The sequence below is a fragment of the Phascolarctos cinereus genome, unplaced genomic scaffold (assembly GCF_003287225.1).
Source record: "Phascolarctos cinereus isolate Bilbo 61053 unplaced genomic scaffold, phaCin_HiC Scaffold_4;HRSCAF=312, whole genome shotgun sequence".
Taxonomy (NCBI): domain Eukaryota; kingdom Metazoa; phylum Chordata; class Mammalia; order Diprotodontia; family Phascolarctidae; genus Phascolarctos; species Phascolarctos cinereus.
In genome coordinates, this window is record NW_027555847.1 from 262,244,809 (window position 1) to 262,260,081 (window position 15,273).

The 15,273-nt window shown below is 37.5% G+C and overlaps 1 protein-coding gene across 3 annotated transcripts in view; it reads left to right on the forward strand.

Annotated features, from left to right (window-relative positions):
• The window catches only part of EPN2 (epsin 2), a 92,317-nt gene that overhangs the window by 51,048 nt on the left and 25,996 nt on the right, over nt 1-15,273 (forward strand). For all 3 annotated transcript variants that reach the window (XM_078153019.1, XM_021004542.2, XM_078153018.1), the window contains exons 3-5: nt 12,998-13,110; nt 14,377-14,469; nt 14,812-14,968. In XM_078153019.1, the coding sequence (XP_078009145.1) occupies nt 12,998-13,110; nt 14,377-14,469; nt 14,812-14,968 (363 nt within the window). The remainder of the gene's footprint in view (nt 1-12,997; nt 13,111-14,376; nt 14,470-14,811; nt 14,969-15,273) is intronic.

Genomic DNA, 15,273 nt, shown 5'->3' on the forward strand with positions numbered 1-15,273 from the left:
TCAGTAGGCAGGGAGAGTATCCCAGGCATGGGGGGTGTGGGAGACAGAGAAAAAGCCTGGAGCTGAGAGATGGAGTGTCTTGTTTTTGCTACAGCCAGGAAATCAGTATCACTTGATCAAAGAGTACATAACGGGGTAAGAAGATTGGACAGGTAAGACAGGGCTAGGTGATAAAGGGCTTTGATCCTAGAGGCAGTAGAGAACCATTGGAATTTATTGAGTAGGGGTTGATCAGATCTACACTTTAAGAAAATCACTTTAGTGGCTAAATGGAGGATGGATTAGAGTAGACTTAAAGCAGGCAGACCCATCAGCAGACTGTTGCAGTAATCCAGGTATGAGGTAATAAGGGCCTGCTCTAGCATGGGGGCAGTGTCAGGAGAGAAGGGGGTGCATTCAAGAGATGTTGCAAAAGTGAAATCAACAGGCCTTGGCAACAGATTGTATATGGGGGTGAGAGATAGTTAGGATTCCAGGATGACTCCTAGGTTTCAAGCCCAAAGGACTGGGAGGATGGTGTTATCCTCTACTGTAATAGGGAGGAAAGATGAGTTCCATTTTGGACACAGTGAGTTTAACATGTCTACTGGACATCTAGTTTAAGATATCTGAAAGGCAGTTGGAGTTGTGAGACTGTAGATCAGCAGAGATTTTGGGGCAGGATAGGTATATTTGAGAATCAACAGCATGGAGATAGTAATTAAAGCTGATGGGATCACCAAATGAAGTTGTACAGAGGGAGAAGAAAAGAGGACCCAGGACAGAACCCTGAGGGACACCTATGGTTGGAGCATGTGATCTGGAAGAAAACCCAGCAAATTAGACCAAGGGAATGGTCAAGAGGAGAGCAGGCAAGGTAGTGTCCCAAAAACCTAGAGAGAAGAGACTGTCAAGCAGGAGAAAGTGATCAGCTCTCCAGTGTTAAAGACTGAAGAAAGGTGAAGGGTGATGAGAACTGATTAAAAAGTCCATTGGGTCTGCCACCTAAGAAATCACTAGTAATTTGGAGAGAGCAATTTCAGTGGAATGTTGAGGTCAAAAGCCAGATTGTAAGGAGTTAAGAAAAGAGTTGAGAGGAGAGAAAGTGGAGTAACTAAATAGAGATGGCCTTTTGGAGAAGTTTAGCTACAAAGGGCAGAAGAGATATAGATTCTCAAAGAAGAGATATAGGACTATATATAGTTTAGTGGTAATAGAAGGATCAAGTAAAGTTTTTTTCAGGATGGGAAGACATGAGTATGTTTATGGGTGATAGGAAATGAGCTTATCAAGAGGGAGAGATTGAAAATAAGTATTGGAAGAAATAGGATGGAATGGGGTTGCTTGAATAAGTAGAGGGGTTAGCCTTGGAAAAAAGTAAGGTTACTTCATTCCACAAGATTAATAGTCTTTAAATGTAGTTTGAGATCCATTGAATTCCCACTCCAGTGTCTCATTTTGTGGGAATAGAGATAATACTGGGTTTTCAAAGGGTTTGTCAGCAAAACACAAGTTCTAGTGGGTTCTAGCAAAGCTCAAAAAAGTTACAGGCCCAGAGATAGTGAGTCTGTCATTTGAGAATCAGTGTAACCAAATGTACAGGAGCTTATTATCAGGAGACTATCAGATGATATATCTATATCTATATCTATATCTATATCTATATATATATATATCTTTGTGTATGTGTAACATATGTGTATGCACACACGTATACATACATATCTTACCTGATCTTCATCAATTCACAAAAACTCCTAAGGTTTAGAGAGGGAAAAAAACTCCCTTTAAGGCATAGAAGATTATTATGCTCTTCTTATCAGTGGATGTAATATTCTCAATAAAGAATTTATAGGGGCAGCTAGATGGCACAGTGGATAGAGCACTGGCCCTGGAGTCAGGAGGACCTGAGTTCAAATCCAGTCTCAGACCAGATACCTGACACTTAACTAACTGTGGGACCCTGGACAAGTCACTTAACTACCCAGTTGCCTCGCCAAAAATAAATAAATAATTTAAAAAGAATTTCTAGATCCTGGAAGTAAATATTTAATGTACAGGTAGGCAAGGAAGTGACCTAATTTAAAGAATTAAATATGAAGTCTTGAGGGGTCGAGATCAGATAGAAGAAAATCTTCCTAAACATGAAAAATGTCTGATATAATTTTGTAAGTCTTTTATTGCTGAACAAATGAATGTTAGTGGAAAAATTAGGCTTTTAATTTTTTCTTTCAATTTTTAAACTGTAAATAGTAAAAATAGTGCATTTTCTAGTATGATTCTTTAACTATAGTAATTGAAGCTTTTAACATTTTCCAGATGGTTTTGAGTCATACTAAAATAGTGTCAGTAAACATTGTATAGAAGACATCATAACTGGTAGCAGAAAGAAATGAGAGGATTGAATCCTTTAGTGATTAGCTGAAGTTGGAAATGATTTCTTTACTTCCCAGAGAGTGGCTTAAGGAGAAATCAGGCCAGTAACATTTATCCCAGTGGTAGCAACTTTCCCAAACTATTCTTTCCATGTGGCCTAGAGAGTAATGAACCTCAAAATTCTTAAAAGCAATTACAAAACTGGGCTTAATAGGTCAGAATTGATCTATTCAGGCCCATCTTACATAAACATCTGAGTTAATTGTCATGTGCAATGGCATAAGAGGTTCTTTGTGTGATAAAGATACTGTTACTAAGGCAATAACCTTTATGCTAGAATCTTTGCTGTTGTGTAGTACTCAGCTGATACACAAGGGCTGGTGGCTATGAATACTGATGACAGTGAAATTTAAAGCTATATATTAGTTTGCATAAAACTGTAACAGTGAGGGATATACTCTCTTTTAACTTCTAATTTAATGTAGTAGGCCATTTATGGTATAGCTCTGAGCATCTTTTAAATGTAATTTTGCTATCAATAGTAGAATATTTAAAATATATTTAAAGTAAATTCAAGATTTCTGATAAGCCTAGAGGTCTCATTTGTCTAGTGCATTTCTATTCAGAACCATGCATAATTAATTTCTGGCATTGCTGAATGCTAGTTACAGTAGGGCACAGTGAAGTAATATATGTCCCAGAGAAAAAAGATTATAATTTTTCAAGGCACTTGGGACTGTGGAACTGGTATTTTAGTCTTTTCCTGTAAAAATTCCATTTCCCCTCTTTTCTTTTATTAATTTATTTTATCAACAATCATTTACATAAGCTTCTGAGTTTTAAATTTTTCTCCCCCTCCTTTCCTACCTCCTTCTCCAAGACAGCATGCAATCTGATATAGGCTATACATATACATTCCTATTAAACATATTTTCACATTAGTCTTGTTGTAAGGAAGAATTAGAACCAATAGAAGGAACTACAAGAAAGAGGAAATAAAACAAAACAGAAGGGGAAAAAAAGAGCAAATAATATGCTTCAATCTGCATTCAAACTCCATACTTCTTTGTTTGAATGTGGATAGCATTTTCCTTTATGAGGCCTTTGGAGAGATGTCTTAGATATTTGTATTGCTGGGAAGAGTTATATTAGTCATTGCACAATGCTGTGACTGTGTACAATGTTCTCCTGGTTCTGCTCACTTCACTCAGCATCAGATCATACAGGTCTTTCCAGGTTTTTCTGAAGTTCACCTGGTTATCATTTCTTATATAGCACAATAGTATTCCATTACATTCATATACCACAACTTGTTCAGCCATTCCCCAATTGATGGACATCCCTTCAATTTCCAATTCTTTGCCACCACAAAAAGAGCTGCTATATTTTTGTTCATATGGATCCTTTTCCCATTTTTATGATCTCTTTGGGATACAGCCCTAGAAGTGCTATTGCTGGGTCTTTACTCTTTTAAACAAAACACCGTAAAGCTATACTCAGTTCTTTGTCATTTTTGCTTCCTCTGTTATTTCTGTTTTCATTTTATAGTAATTTGGTTATCCTCTTCTTTAAAAAAATGAAATTAGCTAATAGTTTGCTTATTTTATTAGTCCTTAAAAAACAAGTTCTGGTTTTATTTATTACTTTTTTTGTTTTTAGCATTTCAATTTTTATTTTTTGGGACTTCTTGATTTGTTTTTTTCCCCCTTTTTCTTTGAAGTTGCATGCTTAATTCATTAATCTTCTGTTTCTTGTTGAAAATCATTTTTAGAGAGAAATTTATCAATAAGCACTGCTTTGATTTTATCCTACAAGGTTTGGTATATTATTATTTTCTTTGATGTAATTTTCTATTGTTTTTATAACTTGTCCTGTAGCCCACGCAGGATTATACTATTTAGTCTTCATTTAAGTCTGAATTTTTTTCTTTCTTCAACTTTTATTGATAATTTTTATTGTGTTGTGGCCAATAAAAGATATTTAATATTTTTGCTTTTCTACATTTATTTATGAGGTTCCAATTTTTGTAAAGGTGCTGAGAATATGTATATTCCTGTTGATTCCCACTTACTAATTGCCAAAGTGCTAACATAATTAAACTTCATTGTATTTCCTATAGTCTGGCCATTATTTCCCACCCACCCCAAACTTGCATTCCATGCCACTTTTAAGCCCTTTCCACACTGTGACATACTGACCCACCCCCTTTCCAGCTTATCTGTTGTCTTCTCCTCATGTTTGTATTTGTATCTCCATCGCTCAGCACAGTGCCTTAGTAAGCACTTTACCTTTTTGGTTAGATTTATGTAAATCTGAAAGGGACACATTAAGAAGAGTTAACATTTTATGGTCTGTTTCTCTCTGTGGTTCATTTAGCTTTTACTTTACTTAGATGCTCTGTCATTTGGTGTATGTCTGTGTATATGTGTGTGTGTGTGTGTGTGTGTGTGTATAATTATATATACACACATATACATATACATATATATATATACACACATACACATACCTATACATATTTAATATTGATATTGCTTTACTATTTATGATATCTTTAAACATAATATGCTGGGCCATCGTCAGTTGTCCTGATCTGTATGTGGCCACTGGACCCAGATGGCTCCGAAGGAGAAAGTGAGGCTGGTGACTTTGCATAACCCTCTCTCCTTAAATTCAGTTGCAAGTCATGCCATCATCTTCCTGATATCATGGTCCTCTTTGGGAACAAAGGACAAACCACAACCACAAGCATAATGTAGTTTCTCTGCTTACCTCTTTTTACCGTCTATTTTACTGTTGCCTTGTCTGAACTTGTGGTTATCCCACCTACTTTTTTTGGGGGGGATTGACCTGAAACTTCATATATTCTCTTCTTGCTCCTCATCTTAACTCTGTGTGAGTCCTTATGTTTCGAGTGAGTTTCTTGTAAACAGCATATTGTTGGATTCCAGTCTCCTGTCCTCATTCATTTTATGGATAAGCTTATTCTATTCACATTCACAAGTTATGATTATTGGTTATGTTTTTTCTTGAATCATATGAATTGTTATTTCTTTCCCTGTCTGACCCTCCTTAAAGTATAAGGAAAAAAGGTAGTGAAAGAAATCAGGACTAGTACTGGTTATTGGAATAGGCTATTCCTACCTTTTTGCCTTTCCTTTATTTACCCACCTCAGATTTAAATTGCTGAGTATTAGCCCTTCCTTCTTTTACTGCTTCCTTTATAATCTGTCTTCCATAGCTGAAGGTTTTTTGTGATTATTCCTTTCCCAACTTTGCCCTCTGTCTTAACTCCTTTTTTCTTTTCCTGCCCCTGACTATTTTCTCCTTCCTTCCTTTTTTTGCTTGAAGACTGGGTCTCCTTAGGTCACCTTTGCTGGAAATGCATCAGCCATTCATGGACTCCTACTGAACTGCTAAAATACATCCAGATTTTGACCTCTATTTCTGACCTGTGTGAGCTTGCCCTTTCTTAGCTTGGTGCCCTCCCTATTCTTTAGGAGGGATCACCAGATTGGTGCTAGACTTCATGAAGATACCCCATTTGGCTTTAACCTTTTGTAGCATAGAATTCCCAAACTCAAGTGATCCATCTGCCTTAAACTTTCCAGTAAGAGGAATTACAGAAGTATGTGTGCCACCACACTTAGCTTCCCTATTGATCTTTAAAATTTTTTTATTGATTTCTCTTTTTATATATCACTATAATTTTCCCTTTTATCCTTTCCGTTTTTGCTCCCAGAGAGCCATTCCATATAACTATTTTTTTTAAGAGGGGGAAAAAAGGGGGAAAAATTACTGTAACTGATAAATACATCAAAAAAGTTTGAAAATGTGTTTAGTGTGCAACACTTGTGGACCTTCTAGTGCTTCAATCAAAAGTATGTAGTGAGAGTGTCTTCTAATATTTCTTCAGGCCATGCTTATTCTGTATAATTTTGCAGCATTTACTGTGTGGTTATTCCTTCTGTTTACATTGTTGTAGTCATGGTGCCTATTGCTTTTTTGGCTCTACTTCTCTCTCTGTTAGTTCATGTAGATCTTTCCAGGCTTCTCTGTATCCATCATTTATTACAGTGAGTACAGTAATATTCCATTGTATTCATGTACCATAATTGGTTTAACCATTCCTCAGTCAATGGGTCTCTATTTTGTTTCTGTTTCTTTGCTAACACAGAAAGTGCTATGCTACATATTTTGGTGTTATGGAACTCTTATCAATGGCCTCCTTGGGGTATAAGGAATAATAATTCCATTACCTTGGGAGTAATAGAATCTCTAGGTGAAAGAGTATGGACACTTTAGTTACTTTATTTGCATAATTCCAGATTTATTTCCAAAATGATTATTAGGGTTTCACAGTTCTACCAACAATGCACTGGTGTGCCTATCTTTCTGCACCCCTTCCAACATTGATTTCCTATCTTTTGTCATCTTTGCCAGTTTGCAGGGTGTGGTTATTTTGTTTGTTGGTGGTTCATGTTAAGGAATTGCTGTGGAGTAATTGGCCTCTTGCTCTCCCTTTCCCAAAATAAAAGTTTATGTATTTAAATAAGTAGTGAAAAGTTCGGGGGGCGGAGTGCAGAATGGCGGGGTGAGAGAAGAGGAGGGAGAGAGGAGGAATTATATAGTGTTTGATACCAATTTTGGCATTGATGGTATATTTTTATAAATTAAAAAGCACATAGGTTGCATAGATAGCTAAATAGATTTTTATTCTGTTTCCTGAAAAGCATTTGCTAAATACCAACTTTGTTTCCTGGACTTTTCGGATGCTACGGGGAGAACAAATAAATTGAAGACATAGTCTTTACGGAGCTTTGTTCTGGGCTAGGTCTAATTCAGGCTAGTGATTCAGGCTTGGCATTGGAAAGCAATGAAATAAAATGTTCATGGTCCAAAAAATTCAATTAAAAAAAAACTTAGTTATAAAAGAGGATTTTAAAAGATACAGTTACTAAATGTACAGTAGATGCTACTTTCCTCTGTTTTTGCATTCACCAGGGAAGCTGTGCTGGATTAGTCAGTCAATAAACATTTATTAAGTATAATATACTTATATATTAAGTATATACACATGGAACCATCAGTTCCAGCAAATGGATAAGTGTTGAATGCTGTGGATAAGTTCACTTACCTTGGTAGTGTACATTCCAGGGATGTACACATTGATAATGAGGTTGATACACGTACTGCTAGAGCTAGCTCAGTGTTTGGGAGATTCTAAAGGTAAGTGTGGGAGAGAAGAGGTATTAGACTCACTACCAGACTGACGGTCTATGGAGTCATGCTGACCTCATTGTTGTACCAGCACCTTGCCAGTAAACTGAATCGCTTCCATTTGAATTGTCTTAGGAAGATTCTGAACATCACCTGGCAGGATAAGATACCAGATGCTGAGGTCTTTTCTGGAACTAAACTGCTAAGCATTAAAACTTTACTTCAGAGAGCGCAGCTCTGATGGGCTAGCCACATTGTTTGAATGCAAAACTTACATATGCCAAAAAGATTTTTATAGAGAACTCACACAGGGCTGGCATTTATATGGTTGTCAGAAAAAGTGATACAAGGATGCTCTCAAGGTCTCTATTACAAACTTTGGAATTGATTGTGTGACGTGGGAGACACTAGCACAGGACCACTCAGCATGGCATGCCCACATCAGAGAAGGTACTGTGCTCTATGAGCAAAGCAGAATTGAAGTAGCTCAAGAGAAACATGAGATGTGCAAATTTAGAGAATCCACCCCAAATGTTCACATGGGCTATTTGTGCCTGCCCTGTGGTAGAGCATTCAGAGCTTGTATTGGTCTGATCAGCCACAGTCGGATACACTGAAGCTTGACTCTAGCATGTGGTGCCATTTTGGTCCTGTTTGAGAATGAAGGACAACAACCAACCATTTAGAATGGGTATACAAAGGCATTGTGCTAGGTGCTGCAGATACAAATAAGAAAAAGAAAATGCCTGTCCTCAAGAACCTTCAATCAAATGGAATAAGACAGAACACAAAAGGATGCTGAAAATGGGAGAAGGGAGGAGGCCATTAAAGGGGTACCCTGCAAGGGAGCATGATGTTTTATAGAGTGCAAATCAAGTAGAGTCACTGATGAAAAATAGAGAGTTACCCAGAAAGTTTGGAGCCCTCTGTAAAGGAAGCCTTTGGAAGGAGTTTATTGCTCTACTCTTCAGTCCTCCCTCTACTCAGGCAACTGAAGGAGTTGAGAAGGTGTTGAATATCTAAAGCTAAGTTAGTCTGCATGGAGATAAGATTTCAGGTGATCAGCTTCATCTTGGGGGAGGCATGATGTTTCCTGGAGTCCAAAACCAAGCAAAACCACAGGTGGAAAATGGAGAAACATCAAATGTCACCCTTGTGAACCCTTGTTAGAAGCAAAATCTTGGAGTAGGTAGCCCATAGATCTGATTCAGGAAGGCATTTTTGATGGTGTTGTTAGGTGGCAGCTAGGAAATAGCTGGTGTGGAGGCATGATGAAATTCAAAGAAGTCCAAAAGCAGCGTAGCTGGTGGTAGACAATATAAAAATAAAACCCTCTTGTTTAAAAAAAAAAGTCTCTCAGTGGAAACAGCAGTAGGGAGCAGGGGCAGCATCAAAAATACCAAGGCCACAGCAGTAACGACACAGACTCCAACATAGATTTTATGGAGGGTCTTGACCTAAGCCTTGAAGAAAGTATAAAATTTAGGTTTGTGCAGTTGAAGTTAATTTAAGTGACTTGTGCATAGTCACACAACTGGCAAGTGGCAGAGGCAGGATTCAAACCTAGGTTTCTCCTAATTTAGTTTCTAGCACTCCTTTCGAGACAGGAAAAATAGAATAAGCAAAGAGATGGAGGAGAAGATTATAGTATATTGAAAGATTGTGAGAGGGATAGTAAGAACAGTCTGACTTGAATAAAAAGGTCTAGGAGTGGGGAATATCAAGAGAAGAAAAAGAATTTATGCAATAGGTACCTTAAACAGGGGGAATGACAAGATGCAGTCTTTAAATCCAACAGTGACATGCCAAATGGACCAGAGTAGAGGGAGGTAGATTGGTGGCAGATAATTTAGGGTGCTGCGATAATCTAGGTTGAGTTTAAGTGAGACTGTACATAGGTATGGTTCACAATCAGTATAGATTATTTCGTGAGACATTTCAAATGAACTAATATGACTTAGTGATCATAGACCAGGAGTGGGGAACCTGCAGCCTCAAGACCACATGTGGTTTTCTAGGTGCTTGGGTGCAGCCTTTTGACTGAGTCCAAGTTTTACAGAACAAATCCTTTTATTAAGTGGATTTGTTCTGTGAAGTTTGGATTGACTTGAGGACCTAGAGGGCCACAGGATCCCACCTCTGCGACATAGACAGTCAAGGAGATGTTAAGAAACTTGATTTCAGGATGGAGAAGAAACCTGAAGAATGGTGGTAACTGAGAAAAATGGGTAAGTTGACTTAGTTTATGAGTTATAGTTTATGAGAAAAATGAGTGATTTTAATGATAATAAGTATGAGGTGTTGGTAGGATCCTGGAGAAGTTCTATAACTTATAAATTGAAATGAAGTTATAAAGAAGATGAGCAAATCCTGGAGATAGGGATTTGAGCGTCGTTGACAGTAGAAGTCGTGGTTGCAGTCATAAAACATATGAATTCTCTGTAGGATTAAGCATAGATATAATTAATAAATGCAAAAGCATTTATTAAGTGCTTACAATGTTTATGAAGTACTGTGCAAAGTGTTGGGGTTATGATTGGAAAAGCAAGATAGTCAAGGAGCTCATGTTCTAATAGAGATAACATATATATTAAAATTAAGCTGTGGGGCAGGTGGAAAGGCCCAGTGGTCCTTATGCAAGGCAAATGATGATGCATCTTTTTTTTTAAGTGTCATTTCTATTGATAAAACCATAATGTTGGTCCGTTTACCAGTTCCAAGGACTTCAAGAAGAATAATAATGCCTGAGGTTGTTGAGGAGGGAGCAACTGCAGCACCTGCAGAGTGGCAGTTGTCCAGTTTTGTCTTGATAAAAATTGCTGGCTGCTGGGCCAAACTGGAAGTAGGGTTGGTGGCCTAGGAGGTATTGCTGGGATTTGCTAGGAGGTTTCCTGGGATTTGGGGACATAGGGTCTGTGGACTGCACAAGGAGATGTGTGGTAGTAGTGGTTCCTGCCAGAAACATTCCACCTCCTGTTTTTCTTATGGCCTTGTTTCTTCAGCTGAGCTAGGTTAGAGGAAAGAGCAGCAGAAGATAGAGGACTACATCTTTCAAGATACCCACATTTAGGAGGCAGAAGGAAGACTATTTTATAGTTTATTTATAGTTTACTGTTGAAGAAAAAAATTATATTCTCATTATCTGTCTTTACCAGATAGTGTTTATAGCAAAACTTTCATTAATTGACACTCAGCCAGAATTATTTTGACACTTTATCATAAAAAAAGCAAATCTTAGGAAATAAACTCAAATCAAGAATTTAGTGTTTAGTAATCATAAAAGTATGTTGTGGGTGATGCCTTGAGGTAGGCACAAATTTTACTTACTTTCCCATACAGTAGAAATGTATAGGAGACTATAGTTGTATCTTCAGTCCTAGACAATTATGTTAGTAATAGCTAGCCTTTATGTAGAGGCTTTAAGGTTTTCAAAGTACCTTACAGATATTATTTGTTTTGATCCTCACAACAGTCCTATGAAGTATTATTAAGTACTACAGAAAGAGAATTTCTTGTCACCCAAGAAGTTATAACAAACCTATGTATATGTATATGTGTGTGTGTGTGTGTATTTAGAATTATGTAGTGCTGCATTTTTAAAAATATTTAATAAGTTGTGGTAGTGACATTGCATTTCCACAATACTTAAAGTAAGCTGCATTCCCTGTAGGTATGTTCTTGCAAATCAGAAAAGTTTAGAGTACGAGTACATTTGCATTGTTCTTGTTTCTTGAATGCCATATGTATCTTTAAATGAAATTTATCAACACTTTATAATCTGGCTTCCAGTCTCATCACTCAGGTGAAATTGCCCAGTATTACTTATGATTTTAATTGCTGAATCTGGTGGTCTTTTCTCAGTCATTCTTGATTTTTCTGTTGCATTTGACGCTATTGACCACTCTCTCTTTCTGGATAGTCCCTCTTTTCTGAAGTGTTTGTGATGCTACCTCTTTCCAGGTTATCCTCCTACATGACTGACCTCTTGTTATTCTCTTTTGCTGGCTCATCAGTATCATACCACCTAACTCTGGGTGCATTCCAAGGCTCTTCCTGAACCTTTTTCTCTTCTCTCTGTACTCTCACTTGGTGACCTCATCAGATCCCATGGATTTAGTTATCTGTGTGCAGGTGACTAACAGATCCATACGTCCAACCCCAGTCCACTGAGCTGCAATCCAATATCACTAGCTACCTATTGAACATTTCAAACTATATGCCTTGTAGACATCTTATTATATACATATGTATATGTGTATGTATAACAACTCCTCTTTTACCCAAAACTCACCCCACTTATGAATTTTTTGTCAAGAGTATCACCATCATTCCACTGTCCCAGGTTGTGGTCTCAACATTTTCCTCATCTCCTCTCTTATACCACGTAGCCAAATTTTATTGTGTTTACTTCAACAACACTTCTAGTATCCATTGCCTTCTCACTATTCACAAAACCATTACCTTAACTGGGGCTCTCATCACCTCTAAGAGCCCCCTAATTGGTCTCCTGCCTTGTCTCTCCTCATGCTAATCCATCATCCACACAGCTGCCAAAGTGCAGGTCTTACCATGTCATTGCCCTGCTCATTAAACTCCAGTGACTCCATATCACTTCTAGGAAAAAATAAGAACTCCTCTGTTTGACCTATGAAGCTCTTTACAACTTGATTCCAGTATACCTTTCCAGCCTCTTTATACATTTCTCCCCATCCTACAGTATTCAGTCTAACCACACTGGCTTTCTTGCTGTTTCTTACAATACTCTATGTCCCATCTTTGTGGAACTAACTGTCCCACTTGCCTGGAATATACTTCTCCCTGTGCTTCATAGAATACGTTGTTTTCTTCAAGACTCAGCTCAGGCATCTCCTTCTACATAAATATTTTGCTGACACTCCCCTACCTACTCATTGACCTTTCTACTCAAATCAGCTTCCATTTATTTTGTATTTATTCTTTATTTATATGTACATATTATCTCATCCGATAGAATGTAAGCTCATTGAGGGCAGAAACTGTTCAAATTTTGTCTTTGTATCCCTAGAGCCTAAAATAGTTCCTGGCACATAATAGATGCCTTTTATTAATGCTTGTTGATTGCTTGGTTATTTTGTCCATCCTTTCAGGGAATGTGTTTTATTATAGTTAATGTACTTAATTTTTTGAAGTTGTGCAGTTCCCCTTCAACCCCATGTGACTGTTATTTATTGTGAAAATTAATGATCTTAAAAATTTTCCTTTCATGCTTTTACATACATCCACATTCATCTGTTATCTGTATTTGCCTTTTAAGGTTCATTATAATTTTCTTTTATAAATGTGCCTATTTTGTAAAAATTTGGCATGGGGACAAATAATAGGTTGCATTAAATTGTCTTATGGTCTTTTGCATATGATAACTGTTATCTTGTTGCTTCAACAGCTACCTCCCCTCGTGTTTCTTCAGAGCTGGAACAGGCCCGACCTCAGACAAGTGGAGAAGAGGAACTTCAGCTACAGCTTGCATTAGCAATGAGCAGAGAAGTTGCAGAGCAGGTCAGTTATCTGGGTAGCTTTTTATTTATGCAGCAGGCCTGTCAGAATCATCCTAAAGCTTTTATTAAGTGCTTTTTGAGCACATTACAAATGTATCCTGGAGAGTATAAGATTACAAAGGAAGGAGCCGACACGGCTTGTGAACTGAAGGAGTTTTAGGATTTTGTTTTTTATGGCCTGGTTTCTATTTGCCATGAGTTCATATCTCCCACAGCCCCACTGTATGGGAATTGTTTGGAGAGGAGGTGGCATTTAGGTGAGAATTGTGAGCAAGTGCTGAGAGAGGAAAGGCAAAAAGCGTTCAAAACCATGTTTCAGAAACATTGTTACAAAAATTACTGACTTTTAAAAAGATAACACTTTTTCTCTCAAAAAAATAAGCTCTCCTATAAAAGGGTAGATTTTCAAGGGAATTAGAGGGTAGCCCCATTAAATGATTCATTCTTTATTCAGCTAGATTGATTACAGATATTAGGTATATTTCACCAAGCCTGCATTTTAAGATAGTTATAGCATTAATACTGTCTCTGACTACCACATTCTAAATGAGTGCTGTTCAATGTATTGGTCATTAGATAGGCACCCGAGAATGCTTATGGCATCACATCAGCACTTACTAGTTTTCCTTAAGAGAGATTCTTTCCTTATTTAGTTGATCCTAGCCAGAAAGCTTTTCAGCTATATCTGAGAATAAGCTCTATCAAATAGGGCATAGGGTCTGTGTGGGGAAGTTAGGTGGAGCAGGGGTGAGGAGTAAGGGTACAAAAGGAATGGCAAGAAGATGCCAAAAACAAACTTAACCTGTTTTATTATTTTTGGGGGGGAGTGGGGCTAGGCAGTGGGGTTAAGTGACTTGCCTAGGGTCACATAGCTAGTAAGTGTGAAGTGTCTGAGGCTAGATTTCAGCTCGGGTCCTCCTGACTCCAGATTGGAGCTCTATCCACTGCGCCACCTAACTGCCCCCTAAACTTAATCTATTTTAGTATTCTCTAGAGCTGTCCCTGAACTAATGGAATCAAAGTCACTGATGATAGATTGGTGTATCACAATGATCATCCAAGCTTCTTTTTTAAAACATAATTCTATGGGGCAAAAAACCATGGTCCTTATTACCTCTTTCAAAAGAAATGTCACTTTTTTCTAATTTTTATTTTAAAATAATACACAAATGGAACTTCATAGGAATAACTAGGTTTTTTTTTTACCTTAAATGTTATTATTTCTTATTGTAATGAAATCAGTTCTAAATGCCCTTATCCATTTCAGGAAGAACGTCTCAGACGTGGAGATGATTTAAGGTTACAGATGGCCCTGGAAGAAAGTCGTAGAGACACTGTTAAAATTCCAAGAAAGAAAGAGGTAAAAATAACAGTAACAATACAATAATAATAATAAGGCTTGGAAAATCCTCTGCATACATTTTCGTTTGGTCCTGACATTTAGTTCAGTTACATAATTGTTTTCTAAAGTAACATGAATTTAGTATAGTGCATCAGGTTTTAGTAGAATTTCATTTTAGCTATTTGTAGTATTGTCTTAATTCAAGAAATATTTATCTACTGTAAGCAAGAATCAAATACTTGAATGGAGTTTGAGACTAGCAAAAGTTCTACCAGTGGAGGTTTTTGGGGTTATTTTTGTTTTCTTTCATTTGTTTTTTGGCTTGTTTGGTCTAAAAGCATTGCTTCCCCTCCCCCATAGCATAATACTCTGTTGGATTTGATGGATGCCCTACCCAACTCAGCTGCTGCCCCTCAGAAAGAAGAACCATGGGGAACATCAACTGTAACTAACCAAACTGACCCCTGGGGAGGAACTGCAACTACATCTGCTACTTCTGACCCTTGGCAATCATTTGGTAAAAATTCCTTTATCCATATTTAATAATTGTACCCTAAAAAGGGCTTGGTTTGTTGATAGCTTATTTTTAGCTCTTATTTCATAATTGGCTTAGTTTGTTCATGATCTTTTTTAAGGCAGTTGGGGTTAAGTGACTTGCCCAGGGTCACACAGCTAGTAGGTGTCAAGTGTTTGGTCTGAGGCTGGATTTGAACTCAGGTCCTCCTGACTTCAGGGCCGGTGCTCCATCCACTGTGGCACCTAGCTGCCCCTATTCATGATTTCTTAACTGGCTTAGTGGTTCATGATTAATATTTTGGAAAT